The 15,178-nt window shown below is 39.2% G+C and overlaps 4 protein-coding genes across 7 annotated transcripts; all 4 read left to right on the top strand.

The window, feature by feature from the left end:
• The first annotated feature begins 1,186 nt into the window (after window positions 1–1,186).
• On the top strand, window positions 1,187–4,395 carry LOC106319253 (probable inactive leucine-rich repeat receptor-like protein kinase At3g03770). The gene is made up of 7 exons (XM_013757530.1): window positions 1,187–1,383; window positions 1,510–2,639; window positions 2,725–2,861; window positions 2,928–3,171; window positions 3,252–3,463; window positions 3,951–4,079; window positions 4,171–4,395. Exons 2-7 carry the CDS (start codon window positions 1,538–1,540, stop codon window positions 4,375–4,377), a joined length of 2,031 nt encoding a protein of 676 aa, XP_013612984.1. The 5' UTR covers window positions 1,187–1,383; window positions 1,510–1,537; the 3' UTR covers window positions 4,378–4,395.
• A 1,091-nt stretch (window positions 4,396–5,486) lies between these two features.
• Window positions 5,487–7,262, top strand: LOC106315510 (adenylate kinase 4). The gene is made up of 6 exons (XM_013753256.1): window positions 5,487–5,693; window positions 5,989–6,134; window positions 6,220–6,339; window positions 6,428–6,595; window positions 6,729–6,818; window positions 6,896–7,262. Exons 1-6 carry the CDS (start codon window positions 5,594–5,596, stop codon window positions 6,992–6,994), a joined length of 723 nt encoding a protein of 240 aa, XP_013608710.1. The 5' UTR covers window positions 5,487–5,593; the 3' UTR covers window positions 6,995–7,262.
• A 735-nt stretch (window positions 7,263–7,997) lies between these two features.
• LOC106317832 (transcription factor GTE10-like) lies at window positions 7,998–13,137 on the top strand. Of its 4 annotated transcripts, none has more exons than XM_013755609.1 (11): window positions 7,999–9,640; window positions 9,731–9,779; window positions 9,851–10,009; window positions 10,392–10,462; window positions 10,532–10,583; window positions 10,666–10,749; window positions 10,827–10,942; window positions 11,032–11,098; window positions 11,196–11,326; window positions 11,416–12,044; window positions 12,075–13,137. In XM_013755609.1, the coding sequence occupies exons 1-11, from the start codon at window positions 8,492–8,494 to the stop codon at window positions 12,958–12,960; spliced, it is 3,393 nt and encodes a 1,130-aa protein (XP_013611063.1). In that variant the 5' UTR covers window positions 7,999–8,491; the 3' UTR covers window positions 12,961–13,137. The 4 variants fall into 4 exon arrangements, with proteins under 4 accessions (XP_013611064.1, XP_013611063.1, XP_013611062.1 ...); XM_013755608.1 differs by having other exon boundaries at window positions 11,416–12,745; window positions 12,776–13,137; XM_013755607.1 differs by having other exon boundaries at window positions 11,416–13,137.
• Window positions 13,138–13,369: 232 nt separating this feature from the next.
• On the top strand, window positions 13,370–15,026 carry LOC106317834 (nucleoside diphosphate kinase II, chloroplastic). The gene is made up of 7 exons (XM_013755611.1): window positions 13,370–13,643; window positions 13,717–13,773; window positions 13,868–13,954; window positions 14,097–14,177; window positions 14,264–14,376; window positions 14,477–14,526; window positions 14,792–15,026. Exons 1-7 carry the CDS (start codon window positions 13,410–13,412, stop codon window positions 14,857–14,859), a joined length of 690 nt encoding a protein of 229 aa, XP_013611065.1. The 5' UTR covers window positions 13,370–13,409; the 3' UTR covers window positions 14,860–15,026.
• Window positions 15,027–15,178: the final 152 nt, after the last annotated feature.

Genomic DNA, 15,178 nt, shown 5'->3' with positions numbered 1-15,178 from the left:
TTGAACTTAGTTAACAATTATAATAACAAAAAACTTAAGAAAAAAATTATAATTGTCATAAATGTGTTCTCTTCCTTTTATGTAATACTTTTATATAATTAATAATGTGAATAAAATTTATCAAATCATATGTTAGAATAATAATTATATAATTTTATATATTAAAAACTTTAAATATAATCAAGATATACATGTATTTATATATTGACGGATCGGGTCGGATATCCGCTTCCCGCAATTTTAATATTTGTGATTTGCTTCGATTTTAACGGATATTAATTTTTCGCATTTGATTTGCTTCGAAAGTTTACGGATATCCAGAATTTTTGGATCGAATCGAAACGAATAACGAGTCTAATCAAATCTAACTGATAAAATGTCCGGCCCCGATTCACACACAAACAAACCACAGTCGGTTGTTTTTTTTTTTTTTTTTAATCATTTGATTTCTAATAATGAATAATGCGCAGTGTGGATAGAACATAGAGGAGTGAACACGGAACACATACTTTGACTTTTAAACACTCGAATTAGAAGTACTCCAAGGACAGGTTGTGTAGCAAACAAACAAAGTAACTCAATTCCCTATGCCTCTTCAACCAATTCATTTAAATGTTCACCCACCACTTCTTACAAAAATACAGAAAAACATAATGTCATTAACTGACTAAAACCATTTTTGAAAAGTTCTATAGTTATATTTTATTCAGCTTTAATGTTTCTAGTATTTCATTTGACGACCGTCTTATTATTTATTTTGATATACCAGTGAAATTTCTTGTATTATTTATTGCCATTTTCCAAAGAGAAGAGGATAAATCAAATTAACATGTCATTGCTAATGAACTACATATGACGCCACATTTAACATCTTCTCCTTTGGTTTCTTCCGGAATAACTTGGTCCCAATTATATCCACACAAGCACAAAAGCTTATGTACTAAATGTTCAAAAATAATGTAATCTCGATATCAAATACAAAAAACCCATTATTATAAGAACACTTGTATAAATAATTGTATACATTATGGAGAAAGATTTGTCTTTTTACTTTTATATTTTTCTAAATAGATAATAAAATTAAATAAAGTCACTTTCTTTAGGTAACCCCACCAGAATTTAACTCATGCATATTGAAAAGAAAGATTCTTGAATATAATACTACAACTACTACTATACTCTCTCACTTAAACAAACCCTGAACAAATACTCTGTTTATCTCTCTCTCTCTCTCTCTTTCACGCGTTAAAGATTCTTGCTTTTTAATCTTCTTTCTTACACGATCACTAATATGTGTCGGTGACTGAAAGTCTCACTCTCTTTTTCCTCTGAATCATCGATATGCTCTGTTCTTTTAACCTTTGAAACGTTCTAAGTTTAAAGGTAACTACTTTGTTCTTGTTCTACATATTGAAAAGCTCTGTTTCTCAAGATTACTCTGTTTTTTTTTTTGTACTATTGTGTTTTTATTCTCTGAAGCGTCTTGTCTGTGTTACTATTTTATTGCAGATCTTGTCTGAAACCGAGAACTGACAAAATGGGTTTCTTTAAATTCATCTTCTTGTTATCTCTCCTATGGAGTTTCTACAGTTTAGGCTCATCTCAACTCCAAGCTTCACAAGCGCAAGTCCTTCTCCAGCTGAAAAAGCACTTGGAATATCCAAAGCAGCTCGAGTCTTGGTTCGATCACAAGACCAGTTTCTGCTACTTACAACCATCGCCGTCCATGAACATCACTTGTTTCTCTAACTCAGTCACAGAGCTGAACATCTTCGGCGACAAATCATCAGAAAAAGCAAGAAGCTTTCAGGGTTTTGCTGTCCCTAACGTGACCTTGTCTGAAAGATTCTCTATTGAGTCCTTTGTCACTACACTGTCAAGGCTTAAGTCACTTAGGGTTCTTACTCTGTCTTCTCTAGGGATTTGGGGTCACCTCCCTGAGAAACTTCATAGGTTAACTTCGCTTGAGTATTTGGATTTGAGTGATAACTTTCTGTTTGGTTCAGTACCGCCCAAGTTGTCTTCGATGGTAAAGCTTGAGACCTTCAGGTTTGATCATAACTTCTTCAATGGCACGTTACCTAGCTGGTTTGATTCATTTGCAAACCTCAAAGTTCTTAGCTTTGAGAGCAATAAGCTATTTGGAGAGCTGCATTCTTCATTACTATCCTTGTCCACAATCGAGTATATCGATTTGAGGTCAAACTCTCTGAGTGGTTCACTTCCTTATGATCTCAAATGTGGAAGCAAACTCTGGTTTGTAGACATTTCAGACAACAAGTTAACCGGAAACGTCCCTCGTTGCTTGAGCAGCAAGCAAGTGAGAGTCAATGGAAACTGTTTGTCTCTAGAGAAACAGCAGCATCCAGTATCTTTTTGTGTTAAAGAAGTCCGCGCTGAGGAACATGCTGAAGCTGAAGCCGAGGCTGAAGCTGCAAATAGACCAGGACAAAGAGGATGGAAGAAAGGAGCTTTGGTCGGTCTGATCATTGGTGTATCAATGGCTGCATTGGTTCTACTCTGCGGTGTGTTCATATTACTTAGAAGAAAAGGAGTCACAAAGAGGCAAATGAGCCATAAGACAGTTCAAGATAGCCGTCCATCCATTGGATTCTCCTCTGAGATACTCTCAAATGCAAGTAAGATTTTCGACAAAAACATCGATACATATTGTGATAAAGAGACTTACAACTCTTTTGTTTATGGGTTTGTGATTGTGATTAGGGTACATTTCTGAAACATCAAAGTTTGGTACAGAGGATTTACCGGTATGTAGACAGTTTACCTTGGAAGAGATAGTTCAAGCTACAAAGAACTTTGACAAAACTGCTATTCTCGGTGAAAGTTCCTTGTATGGCGCGGTAAGTTTCATGACATCATGTGTGTTTTCACCATCAAATTCTAAGACTTTGCTTGTAATCTTTCAGCTATACAAAGGAACTCTTGAGAATGGAACTAAAGTGGCTATAAGATGTTTGCCGTCATCAAAGAAATACTCAATAAGGAATCTAAAACTGAGGCTTGACTTGCTTGCCAAGCTTAGACACCCAAACCTAGTTTGCTTGCTGGGTCATTGCATAGACTGTGGTGGAAAAGATGATTACAGTGTTGAGAAAGTCTTCTTGATTTATGAGTACATTCCAAATGGAAACTTTCAATCTTGTCTCTCAGGTTTGAAGATCAAAACTTTGTTGCGTTTTAGCCAAAAAAAATTGGAGATTTCTGACAAATTTTTTGTTGGTTTTCTGCAGATGATAGTTGGGGTAAGGCTATGAACTGGTCAGAGAGACTGACTGTTCTTACGGGTGTTGCAAAGGCTGTTCATTATCTTCACACTGGAGTGATTCCTGGATTCTTTAGTAATAGACTCAAGACTAACAATGTCTTGCTTAACCAGCACCGGTTTGCTAAGCTGAGTGATTATGGTTTGTCCATTGTCTCTGAAGCAACCAGACACAACACAGTTAAGCTCGTTACTCTAGTCTTTTGTTTCTGTTCTGAATCGGTTTTATCCGGACTAAACTACTTGGTGCAATGCTTCCCTTCTTGCTTTTAATGTTTTTTGTTAACCGGTTTTGTAAACTGTAACCAAGACTAGTTTAGCTGCAATTAGTGAGCTTAGTGGTTCTGTTTCTGTTCTGAACCGGTTTTATCCCGACTAAACCACTTGGTGCTATGCCTTCCCTTCTTGATTTTGATGTTTTTTGTTAACCGGTTTTCTAACCAAGACTAGTAGCTGCAATTAGTGAGCTTAGTGGTTCTGTTTCTGTTCTGAACTGGTTGTATCGGGACTAAACAACTTGTTGCTATGCTTCCCTTCTTGTTTTTGTTACCGGTTTTGTAAACTGTAACCAAGACTTGTTTAGCTGCAATGTGTGACCTTAGTGGTTATGATCTTAACATGTCAAAACCTAATACTTGTCACTCACGTCACAACTTTTCTTGATCAGGAAATAGCAAAATCATGGCAAATGTCAAGGTTAGAAGATGATGTCTACAGTTTCGGATTGATTCTTCTACAAGCAATCGTTGGACCATCTGTTTCAGCCAGAGAAGAAGCATTTCTCCGAGATGAATTGGTACGAGGTTCTTTCAGAAGATCAAATACTTTAATCATTGTACTTGTGTAAGAAAAAAAGTTGTGATCTTGGTCTCTGCTTTGTGTTTCAGGCATCGCTGGAGAGTGAGGAAGGAAGGAGGAGAATGGTGAATCCGACAGTACAAGCTACTTGTCGGAATGGATCTTTGATACGAGTGATAGCTCTTATGAACAAATGTGTTTCTCCTGAATCGTTAAGCCGGCCATCGTTTGAAGATATCTTGTGGAATTTGCAGTATGCTTCTCAATTGCAGGCTGAAGATGGTGATCAGTATTAGTGTACATAGCGTTGTACTGAAAAACGTTTACATGCTTCATAGATTTGTGTATTGTGTGTATGGAAAGTCTTCTATTATTTATGAAACTATTAAAAAAGGAAATAAATAACATTAATAATCAATTTGACAACAGAAAATATAAAAGTGAACTCTTGTTAAACCAAAAAAGAATGTGGAGAAAATTAAGCTATTTTTTTTTCTGCAAAGAAAGTTCTGAATAATTTATATCAAACTCAGGAAAATATAAATGTTTCCATGCTTCATAGACTGTGCGTATGAAATCCCCTATTATTCATGGAGCGATTTTGAAAGGAAACAAATAAAATTATTATCAGTTTTTTCAAAAGAAAATATAACACTGAACTCTTTATATTAAACCAAACAATGTTTCTTGAGAGAGTTGTGAAAGTAGTTTAATTTTATTTATAGCAAAGTAAGGAATTATATTTTCTCCAAAGGTCTAGGTCACTCCAAAGCCGATCTCTCCAAAGGAGTCAACCCTTCAGTGACCTCTCAAGAAGCCAATATTTTCAAAGGAGTCAACCGTGCAGTGACCTCTCAAGAAGTTCCTTTCAAGTGCTCCTTTGTGAAAGAGGACAAAGACATACGTACATTGGTTCTAGCATTGTCAACGTGTTCAATAACCCAGTGGTTAGAGATCATTGCTTGAAGATGGCTCAAGCAATCCAGAAGATTGATCTTGAGCTTGGAGCCAAAATTACTTCCGAATATTCCAGTTCATGGTCTAACTTCCAATAGTTAATCGTATTCTATTGTCTTCTATATTCTGCTATTTCCTTTTAATTAATTATTGTTCTAACTTTGTTATCTTTTGCTACATAATCCAATCTCGATGACTTTGATGAAAAAAAAAGTGAGGAATTATATTTATAAAATAACAAAACAAACTAAAAATCTCAATTCTGAATTCTATACCATAAGTAAGCCAATAAATATGTTAAAAAAAACATAAATTAATTTATTTTCTTTCAAAGAGAAGAGGTTATTTTGACATGGGCCATTGATTGGGCCAAATGAGATCTTCAATAGGCCTAAGTGAAAGACTCAAAAGTCTTAAGTGAGATCAGGAGCTCCGACCCAAACTAAGAGACCCGAATTTGGGAAACCCGGCTCCGGTTAACTGTTATATCCCTTTGACTATAGCAAAGGCCAAAACCCTTTAAGCTAAACAGTACGCGAAACTAGATCGGAAGCTATGGCGGATTTGGAAGATGTTCAGACCGTGGATCTCATGTCCGAGCTCCTCCGCCGTCTCAAATGTTCACAAAAGCCCGACAAACGCCTCATCTTCATAGGTACGTCATCGATCAATTATCCTTTTTTAGATCTGAGAGATTGTATCAGTGAGAGCTTGAACGAGTCGTGTAGTTACACTTAGGTTTCTTCTCAAGTGGTTCTGTTTGTTCGTTGTTTTGACTTCAGACTTTTAGATCTAAAGTTTCATCATTTGTGTCTGCTAATGGCAAAGATGATTGTAATGTTAATAAGTTAGTCTCTTTCTTTGGGGGGGGAATCAATAAGCAGCTTAGCGCACCTGTGTGATTACTGAGGCTTTGTAGATCTAAATGTTACATTATTTGGTTCTGCCAGGACCTCCAGGGTCAGGGAAAGGTACACAATCTCCAATAGTGAAGGATGAGTTTTGCTTGTGTCATTTATCCACTGGGGACATGTTAAGAGCTGCTGTTGCTTCCAAGACCCCTCTTGGTCTCAAGGCCAAAGAAGCTATGGACAAGGTAACCACTTTTTTTTTCTTTCTAAATTTTCCTTCTTTGAGAAACATCTTTGTTTGCTCATTGTTTCCATTGCTCTTTTTTGCAGGGAGCGCTTGTTACTGATGAACTGGTTGTTGGTATAATTGATGAAGCCATGAACAAGCCAAAATGTCAGAAAGGTTTTATCCTTGATGGGTTTCCCAGGACTGTTGCTCAGGCAGAGAAGGTCCTGTTCATTAGAAAACTCTCTCAGTTTTTTCTCTCTTTTTTTTGCTCTTTTGGTTGTTTATTGGGGGTTTGTTGTTTGTTTGCAGCTAGATGAGATGCTTAAGAAGCGAGGAACTGGAATCGACAAAGTTCTCAACTTTGCTATTGATGACTCAGTCCTGGAGGAAAGAATAACCGGGAGATGGATCCACCCGTCGAGTGGCAGGAGTTACCACACCAAATTCGCGCCTCCCAAAACTCCTGGCGTTGATGATGTAAGAATCACAATAAATTCAATTTAAAAAAAAAAAAGAATCACTATAAACTTCGATACCTTTTGTCTGTTTATGCAAACCCCTCCTTAAACATCTGTCCAAAACCTATTCTTTCTATCATTTTCCATGGAAGATTACCGGAGAGCCTCTGATCCAACGCAAAGATGATAACGCTGAGGTTCTAAGGTCAAGACTTGCTGCTTTCCACACTCAAACTGAACCGGTATTGATTCCTATTCTTTTTGTAGTTCATTGTTGGTTTTAAGCATCCTCATGTTCATGTTCTTTCATTACTCACAGGTGATTGACTACTACGCGAAGAAGGCTGTTCTTACAAACATCCATGCTGAGAAGGCTCCACAAGAAGTTACGTCAGAGGTTCAGAAAGCATTGTCCTGATGATGAAAGACTTGCTCAAGGCAGTCATCTCTTCTGGTTAGAATCCATTCTTTTCCTTCCTACAAGAGAGACACACATCTATTATATATCTTCTCATCTGCGGAATGACAGTTTTTTCTAGTCTTTTGCGCTTTGTCTTTTCGTCTAATCTTAAACTTCGGGAGAATAATGTATGCTTCCGACCAAAACGGTCTTGATTATAATCTGCTGTTTCCTGTCTGACAACTTGAGCTGTTTTTTTCTGCACTGTGACAGTCTCTCAACATTCCTCTCTTTATCGAATCAGTAAACAACTTTGATAGAAAATTTGCAGCTCAGATTCATTGGTACTCAAGGCAACACCAGAAAGAGTCATGTCTGGAACTCTGTATCCATCCATACGGTGTAGACATGCGTACATTAACATTCTTCACAAGCCCATACCATAACTCAAAAAGACACTGATAGGCTGCCTTTTGATATTTATTAGTAGGCCATTGGGCCTTTATGAGGGCCTAAAAATAAAATGATTAATGGGAACAAGCTTATCCAGTTGGCACGTGTTATTCAGACACGGTTTACAAGGCGCGTTAACTGGGTAACATAGTCAAGGTAGTGGAGGAAATGTCGGTCGACGATCGCGTCTATTACACGCACTTCATCAACACGTGGCATCTTCCGAATGGACTCAATGAGATCTTTCACAAATAAATTAAAGAGATGGATCGTAGTATTTTTACCAGCCGTTGGATCTAATCTCGACGGTAAATATCGAACGAATATTTACAGCCGTTTAGATTTTTTTCGGCTTGCAAATTGACGGCTTAGATCCGATTAAAGGCGGCGGGTTGATCATCCTCTTCGGATCTATAAGTAGACAAGCAAACTCGTTCGTCATTGGGTCTCTACCGGTCAACTCGCCATTTCTCCGGCGGCTGTTTTCTGAATCTCTGGGAGCTTTTTTCTTTTCATGGAAATGAAAACATGAAAAGCAATTCATCTCTTCTCTAAGAACTCCTTCTCTAGAAAACTTCGATCTCTCTTTTTTTTTTTTTTTTTTCTCTCTCACCTCTTTTCGTTATTTCGATTCTTTTTCATTGTGGAAACGATACCTGGGAACTCTGGATCTAGGTTTTCAGATCGATTTTGGTAGTTTTTTTTTTCTCAGTCTAAGGTTTCTCTAGGGTTTCAATTTTGGGGGTTTGTGCCCTAATTCGTCGTCGGAGAAGGTTCTCTCTTCGGTATCGTCTCGTCGTGGATTCTGATTTTGACCCGAGGGTGCAATTCGTCATCGGATTGATTTGGTATTGTGATTCTTATCCGGCCAATTGATCGGGTCTTGGCTCGAGCGAGAACAAGGAGGGTGTTTGATCGTGGAAGGGACTGACACGATTTGATTTGATTGATTACTGCTACTTCGTAGAAGCGTGGTTCAAGTTGATATGTGCACAGCTATTGGAAGCTAGCCGCATTGCATTAGAAGGAGCCCCAAGTCGTCGTCTTTCTTCTGTGTGAACGATGGGTAAAGCAAGGAAGCATTCGAGAGGGATGCAAGCTGTTGAGCGTGATGACTTCGGTTACCCGCGTGGGACGGATAGTGAGATGGAGGAGGAGGCACCCGTGAGGAAAAGGAGTCGTTTTAGCTTGAATGGTGGAGATAGATTCGGCGTTCCTAAAGAGGTTTTGTCTTTGTCGAATATGCTAAGGTCTGAGAGAGAGCATTTGGTTCACAAGCTCAGGATGGAGCTTGAACAGGTCAGGGAGCTTCGTAGGAAGGTTGAATGTTTTAGTTCAGATAAGGTTATGTTGTCTCCGTATAGCGATCTTCATAGTTGCAGTGATGGGTCTCGGAGGATGCCTACACAGGGGAAAAAGCGTCGTCCTTTGCGGAATGATAAGCAGCGGAGTAAGAAAGGGCCAGCATCTGCTAGATTAGATGTCACAACAAGCTCTACGGTTGCTTCATTGATGAAGGAGTGCCAGACGTTGGTCGATCGTCTATGGTCACATAAGTTGGGGTTTCCTTTTCGCATCCCTGTTGATCCTGTTTTGCTGAATATTCCAGACTATTTTATTGTGATTAAGCACCCGATGGATCTTGGAACGATAAGAAGCAGACTGCGGAATGGGGAATACTCTAGTCCTTTGGACTTTGCAGCGGATGTGCGTCTTACATTTTCAAATTCCATGGCTTACAACCCACCAGGAAACCAGTACCATAAAATGGCTCGAGATCTCAGCACATATTTTGAGTCGAGATGGAAAACTATAGAGAAGAAGATACCTGTGATGGAACCACCAGTCACGTACCTAACCAGTTCTGCTTCTCTGGAGTCTGAAGTCCCGTATAATGTAGCACCACCAAGAAAGAATACAGCTTCAGTGAACGAGAGCAAGTTGAGGGTGGAACCTGCGAAGTTGGTCATGACAGATGATGAGAAGAAAAAACTAAGCCAAGATTTGGACGCGTTAGAAGAGTTCCCACAAAACATTGTTGATCTCCTGAAAGAGCAAATTGGCAATGATGACCTATCTGGGGAAGTTGAGATTGAGATTGATATAGAGACGCTTTCAGACGAAACCTTGTTCATGGTTCGGAAACTCCTGGATGACTATCTAAAGGACAGAAAGAAATCACAGGAGAAGAGTGAACATTGTGAGATGGAGGTAAAGAATCTCTTATCAGTTTTTAGTGATTGTTTGTGTGCGCCAGGAAATTTTGTCATTTGACTTTTGGTTTAACTTGTCTCGTAACAGATAGCTCATGACTCTGGATTCAGTAATTCCACTCTGCAGCCTAGTAAAGGTAACTTGTTGCTATTTGGTTTGATGTCGAAAATGATTTGTATCAGGAGTCTGATGTATTCCTAATTACAGGTGATATGCTAATTGACGAGGATGTTGACATAATTGGTGGGAATGATCCCCCTGTTTCTAGCCATCCCCCTCACAAGATAGACAAAGATGCTGCATGTAGAAACAATGAACGCAGCAGTTCGAGTAGCTCCAGTAGGGATTCAGGCTCTTCATCTAGTGGTTCGTGTTTATGCGAGCCTTCTTTTATTTCGTTAGAATAATCATTTTTTTCTCTCTCTTAAATTGTACTTTTTTTTTTCACAGTATGTAAGATTGGAAATAAAGTAACTCTCTCTTAGATTCATCGCTACCTGTCTTTTTGTTTTGTTTTTGTTTTGGTGATTATAGAACTGTGGTAATTGTGTTGATGGGTCTATGCTCTACTAATTGTGGTTATACCCTTGCTATAGAGGATATTGTAGTTTGTTTGTATGGTTTATTAGTTGATGACAGGAGCTATTTCTTACGCTAGGATTTGGTGAATTCTAGAATGGTTTTCTTTGTTTAATTGCCCCCTTAGAAAGAGCCTTTTGTACTGATTATTTCTGTGATTATCTTTCAGATTCTGATTCTTGTAGTTCCTCTAGGAGTGAAACAGATTTCACTAAAGCTTCAAATCCTACGAGTACAGAGGTATATGACAGTGGAATTAAAATTGAAATTCACTACGGTAGAATAAGTGTAATCTTCTCTTTAATTTAGGATAAAAAGGAACCTGGAGTTGATATCAACGGTGAAAAGATTGTTGTAAATGGTTAGTCTCTTTTCAATTGATGTATGCAAGTTGGAGTGCTCGGATGAAAGTTATCCCGAAACTTATTCTTTGTTCTGTGTAGATTCTTTAAATGAGTTGTGTCAAGTTGAGCATGATGTTGGGGAAAAGTCGGCCGCCATAGATGCAGTACATGTCATTCCAGAGGGTAAGAAATGGATAATGATGGTAATAGCTGTTTGTTTCCAGATCATGATTTTACCTGTCGTGCTTTGGCTATCTTAGAGGAGACGGCTCCACTTGAGAGGCAAGATTCCCCTGGAAAGCGTCAGCGCGCGGCTCTGTTGAAAAATCGTTTTGCTGATACCATTATGAAAGCTCGAGAGAAGACACTAACTAAGGTTGATTTTGAAGTACCTGCTTATGACCAAAAATCTCGTCTGATTGTCTCCAAAGGTTTAATCAAAATTTTTGACCCATCAATTTTCAGGGTGAAAAAGGAGATCCTGAAAAACTGAGGATAGAAAGAGAGAAGTTTGAGAAACGGCTTAGGGAAGGTTGGATTGTAACGCATCGAGTGTGCTTATGCACTTCATAACTCTTAACTAAATTTCTTATTGCAATTCTTGCTATTTTGGATTTCCTTATGATTAGAAAACCTACGGTTACAAGCCGAGGCCAAAGCTGTTGAAGAGGCTAGGAGGAAAGCCAAAGCAGAAGCTGCAGAGAAAGCAAGGAGGGAAAGAGAGCAAGAGAGGGAAGCTGCACGACAAGCCTTACAAAAGGTATAAAGGACTTCTCAAGTTTTTATTTTATTTTCTTAAGTCCTATGATGTTGTACAATCACGCTGATTGACTTTTTGGACGGCTGCAGCTGGAAAAGACGGTGGAGATAGACGAGGGTAGGCGGTTTATGGAAGACCTGGAGATGCTTAGAGCTACAGGTGCCGAGGGTGATCAACTACCGACTTTCATGGAAGAGATGAGCCCCAAATGTAGTCCGGATATGTTGGGTAGTTTTAAGATGGAAGGAAACAGTAACCCGTTAGAACAGCTAGGTTTGTACATGAAAATGGACGAGGATGAGGACGATGAGGACGATGAAGAAGATGAGCCACACTTTAGCCAAGGAGAAGTAGATGAGCAGACCCTTGATAGAAAAGAAAGACTCATGCTTAGTCCTCACGGAGTAGAGAGAGAGGACCAACTTGATAACGGAAATAAAAAACCGGCAAGCCAAAGGGCACAACAAGATGGTGGGAACCAAGAAGATGAAAAATCCATCAACCAAAAGGAAGGAGAGGAACAAATAGGGAATGGGCCAGTTAGCCCTCACGGAGAAGAGGTAGAAGACCAACTCGGTAGTGGAAGTGATGGGAGAGAAGAAGTGGTAAGCGAAAAGGCACAAGATAGTGTGAACCACGAAGATGAAGAACTCATCAATCAAAATGAAGGAGGAAGAGAACAGTTGGAGATTGTGCCAGAGCAAGAAAACGGAGTTGAGGACAAGGGAGATGAAGAAGCTGATGTTATGGACGAGGGAGATGATGAAACTGGAATTGTCGACATGGTAGGGGTGGAAACTGAAGTTGTTGAGATGGTAAAGGTTGATACTGAAGAAGTTGACATGAGAGAGCAAGAGACTGAAGTAGTTGGCAATGGAGAGAAAGAAACTGAAGTTGTGGACATGGAAGAGCAAGAAAATGAAGTTGGAGGCATGGGAGATGAAGAAGCTGAAATGTACAATAAAGATGAAGAAACTGGAATTGTCGACATGGAAGGGAAAGAAACTGAAGTTGTGGACATGGTAAAGGCAGATACTGAAGTAGTTGACATGAGAGAGCAAGAGACTGAAGTTGTGGACATGGGAGAGGAAGGAAATGAAATTGGAGGCATGGGAGAGCAAGAAAATGGAATTGAGGACAAGGGAGGTGAAGAAGCTGGAATTGTGGACATGGGAGAGGAAGAAACCGAAGGTGTCGACATTGTAAAGGTAGAAACCGAAGTTGTTGACATGAGAGAGCTAGAGACTGAAGCTGTAGACAAAGTAGAGAAAGAAACCGAAGTTGTCGTCATGGGAAAGAAAGAAAATGAAATTGGCGACATTAGAGAGCAAGAAACTGAAGTTTTTGACAGTGGAGAAGAGGAAACTAAAGTTGTCCACAAGAGAGAGGAGGAAACTGAAGTTGTGGAAAATGGAGAGGAAGAAACAGAAGTTGTGGACATGGGAGAGCAAGGAAATGAAAATGGCGACATTGGAGATGAGGAAACTGAAGTTTTTGACAATGGATATGAGGAAACTGAAGCTGTCCAGACGAGAGAAGAAGAAGAAAAAGTTGTGGGCAAGGGACAGGAAGTAAGTGAAGCTCTCCAGAAGAGAGAGGAGGAAAGTGAAGTTGTGGAAGAACAGGTTGAATGAAAGGAATGAAAAGAAAGGGTGAGCAATGAGTCCTGCACAAAATGTGACGTGGCGTGAAATAACCAAGCAAAGGAGAGCCCCAGAGGCTGAGCTTTGCTTATTTCTCAAACTGACCCTATCGAGTGTTGATGAGATGCACTTTGAATTGATGAAGACCAAGAAAAAAAAAACAAAACAGTTTTGATTAATGAAAGATATTGTCGAAAAGTTGAGTTTGGTATTAAAGCACCAAATTCGGACAAATCTGTTGAAATGTGCAAAGTTTTAATTCTTTAAAAGTAATTTGCAGTAATTAACGAGTCATTTGTCTTTAACTTTTGAGCCCCAATACTTTCGGATTGATCTGTAAAACCCAAATTCCGTACCGAGTCTAAACGGATAGAGGGTAAATATGTAATTTTACTTGCGAGTTGATATGAAGCGAAGTGAGTGAGGCGGAAGGGAACAAAATGGCTGGGGTTGGTCAATGGACTCTCTGCGTCGCTTCGCCGTCGCCGAGACTAACTCCGGCGATTTGCAGTTCAAACTCTTCTCCAACCACTGTTAACTTCCGCGCTGAGCTGGCAGCATTCCGTCCTCAGTTCCGTCTATTCTCTCGTACGTCTCCGTCCCGTCGCCGTCTTCGCGCTTCCAGCTCCGAGGAGTCAGGAGGAATCTTCCTTCCTCACCTTGTTGCTTCCATGGTTTTGCACTTCCCCTCCCGCTACTGGATTGCAAAATCTATTGAACTTTTGATTTCGATGCTTTTTCTATTAGGAGCAAGTTGAGGAGACTTACATCATGGTGAAACCAGACGGCATACAACGAGGCCTTGTAAGCTCCTCTACATTAGCTTTGAATTTGATTTGCATTTAAGCTAATCTTTCTTTGGCTTAAACTATTTGATTGTGGTTGGTATCCTCTATAGGTTGGAGAAATCATCTCTCGTTTTGAGAATAAGGGGTTTAAACTCATTGGACTTAAGATGTTCCAGTGCCCTAGAGAGTTAGCTGAGGTTGTGTGATTCACCACTTTACACATATCTAGTTTTTGATGATGTTAACATGTTTAGAATTTTAAGCCTAATCATGATTTATATCACCTAACTTATTGAAGTGAGACTCTTATTTTTTTTTTGTGTGTTTATCAATTGGCAGGAACATTATAAGGATCTTAGCTCTAAGTCATTCTTCCCTAGCCTCATTGAGTACATCACTTCAGGCCCTGTTGTGTGTATGGTACGACTTAGACCATTATACTCTTTATCCAGATTTTCCCTGATTGAAGTTAATTGCTTGTGATAATTTGATTCTTGTGAAAATAGGCTTGGGAAGGTGTTGGTGTAGTTGCTTCAGCAAGGAAGATGATTGGGAAAACAGATCCTCTTCAAGCTGAACCTGGCACTATTAGAGGAGATCTCGCTGTACAAACTGGAAGGTTTGGACTCTTTTTATCAGTTTTAAAATAATTGTTGGAAGCAAGCAAAGTGTAGTAGATAGTTTTAATGGTTTGATGATGTTTGCCTGATGCTATGCAGGAACATTGTGCATGGTAGTGATAGTCCTGAAAACGGAAAGCGTGAGATTGGTGAGATCTTCTTCTTTTTATTTTCTTAAATCATTCTCCCATGTTAATCATTGAGACAGTGCTTATATAGAAAATGCAAATCAAGGTGGTTCTAATTCATTCTTTTATCAGGCTTGAGCACATAACTAGATTAAAGATCATACTTGGTTGGCTACACCAATTGTTTGTTTGGTTCAGTTTCATTTCATGAAAACTATTTATGTTGCTTCATTGACTTAGTTTCCTGAGTTTGTTTGCTGACATTTTGGCTCTTGTTGTGACACAGCTCTGTGGTTCAAAGAAGGCGAGCTATGCGAGTGGGATTTGGTTCTAGCTAAATGGCTAAGGGAATGATCCTTGAAGAATACAGATTCAGTTGTAATGGTCTAAACTTTCTGTTACTTTTTTTCTTGTTACTGAGTGAGGATGAGAGCTTGGCTCTTTGTTCTTTATTTTGGCGGCAATGTAAGTTCCATCTATGTCGAATCACTTAAAAACTTCATGATCCTTGTCGTGTCTTCTTTCTTTGATCACGTCTGGGAGCAATGCATTGTTGATGCATGATTGTCGACATTGTTGACATCACCGAACCGAACCGATTCTCCGGTCTATCTCTAAGACCGGTTAGTATTATTAGATCCACCTTCTTAATCTTCTGGCTAAAAGACGACGT

The sequence above is a fragment of the Brassica oleracea genome, chromosome C9, assembly GCF_000695525.1.
Source record: "Brassica oleracea var. oleracea cultivar TO1000 chromosome C9, BOL, whole genome shotgun sequence".
Taxonomy (NCBI): Eukaryota; Viridiplantae; Streptophyta; class Magnoliopsida; order Brassicales; family Brassicaceae; genus Brassica; species Brassica oleracea.
This window is presented reverse-complemented; position numbering and strand designations above follow the sequence as displayed.

Coding starts and splice junctions, on each gene's coding strand:
- LOC106319253 (XM_013757530.1), top strand. CDS start 1,538: ATGGGTTTCTTTAAATTCATCTTCTTGTTATCTCTCCTATGGAGTTTC. Junction 3,172..3,251: donor CTTTCAATCTTGTCTCTCAG/GTTTGAAGATCA, acceptor GGTTTTCTGCAG/ATGATAGTTGGGGTAAGGCT. Junction 4,080..4,170: donor CATTTCTCCGAGATGAATTG/GTACGAGGTTCT, acceptor TTTGTGTTTCAG/GCATCGCTGGAGAGTGAGGA.
- LOC106315510 (XM_013753256.1), top strand. CDS start 5,594: ATGGCGGATTTGGAAGATGTTCAGACCGTGGATCTCATGTCCGAGCTC. Junction 6,340..6,427: donor CTGTTGCTCAGGCAGAGAAG/GTCCTGTTCATT, acceptor GTTTGTTTGCAG/CTAGATGAGATGCTTAAGAA. Junction 6,819..6,895: donor TCCACACTCAAACTGAACCG/GTATTGATTCCT, acceptor CATTACTCACAG/GTGATTGACTACTACGCGAA.
- LOC106317832 (XM_013755607.1), top strand. CDS start 8,492: ATGGGTAAAGCAAGGAAGCATTCGAGAGGGATGCAAGCTGTTGAGCGT. Junction 10,010..10,391: donor TTCAGGCTCTTCATCTAGTG/GTTCGTGTTTAT, acceptor ATTATCTTTCAG/ATTCTGATTCTTGTAGTTCC. Junction 10,584..10,665: donor TGAAAAGATTGTTGTAAATG/GTTAGTCTCTTT, acceptor TGTTCTGTGTAG/ATTCTTTAAATGAGTTGTGT.
- LOC106317834 (XM_013755611.1), top strand. CDS start 13,410: ATGGCTGGGGTTGGTCAATGGACTCTCTGCGTCGCTTCGCCGTCGCCG. Junction 13,774..13,867: donor ACGGCATACAACGAGGCCTT/GTAAGCTCCTCT, acceptor TATCCTCTATAG/GTTGGAGAAATCATCTCTCG. Junction 13,955..14,096: donor GCCCTAGAGAGTTAGCTGAG/GTTGTGTGATTC, acceptor ATCAATTGGCAG/GAACATTATAAGGATCTTAG.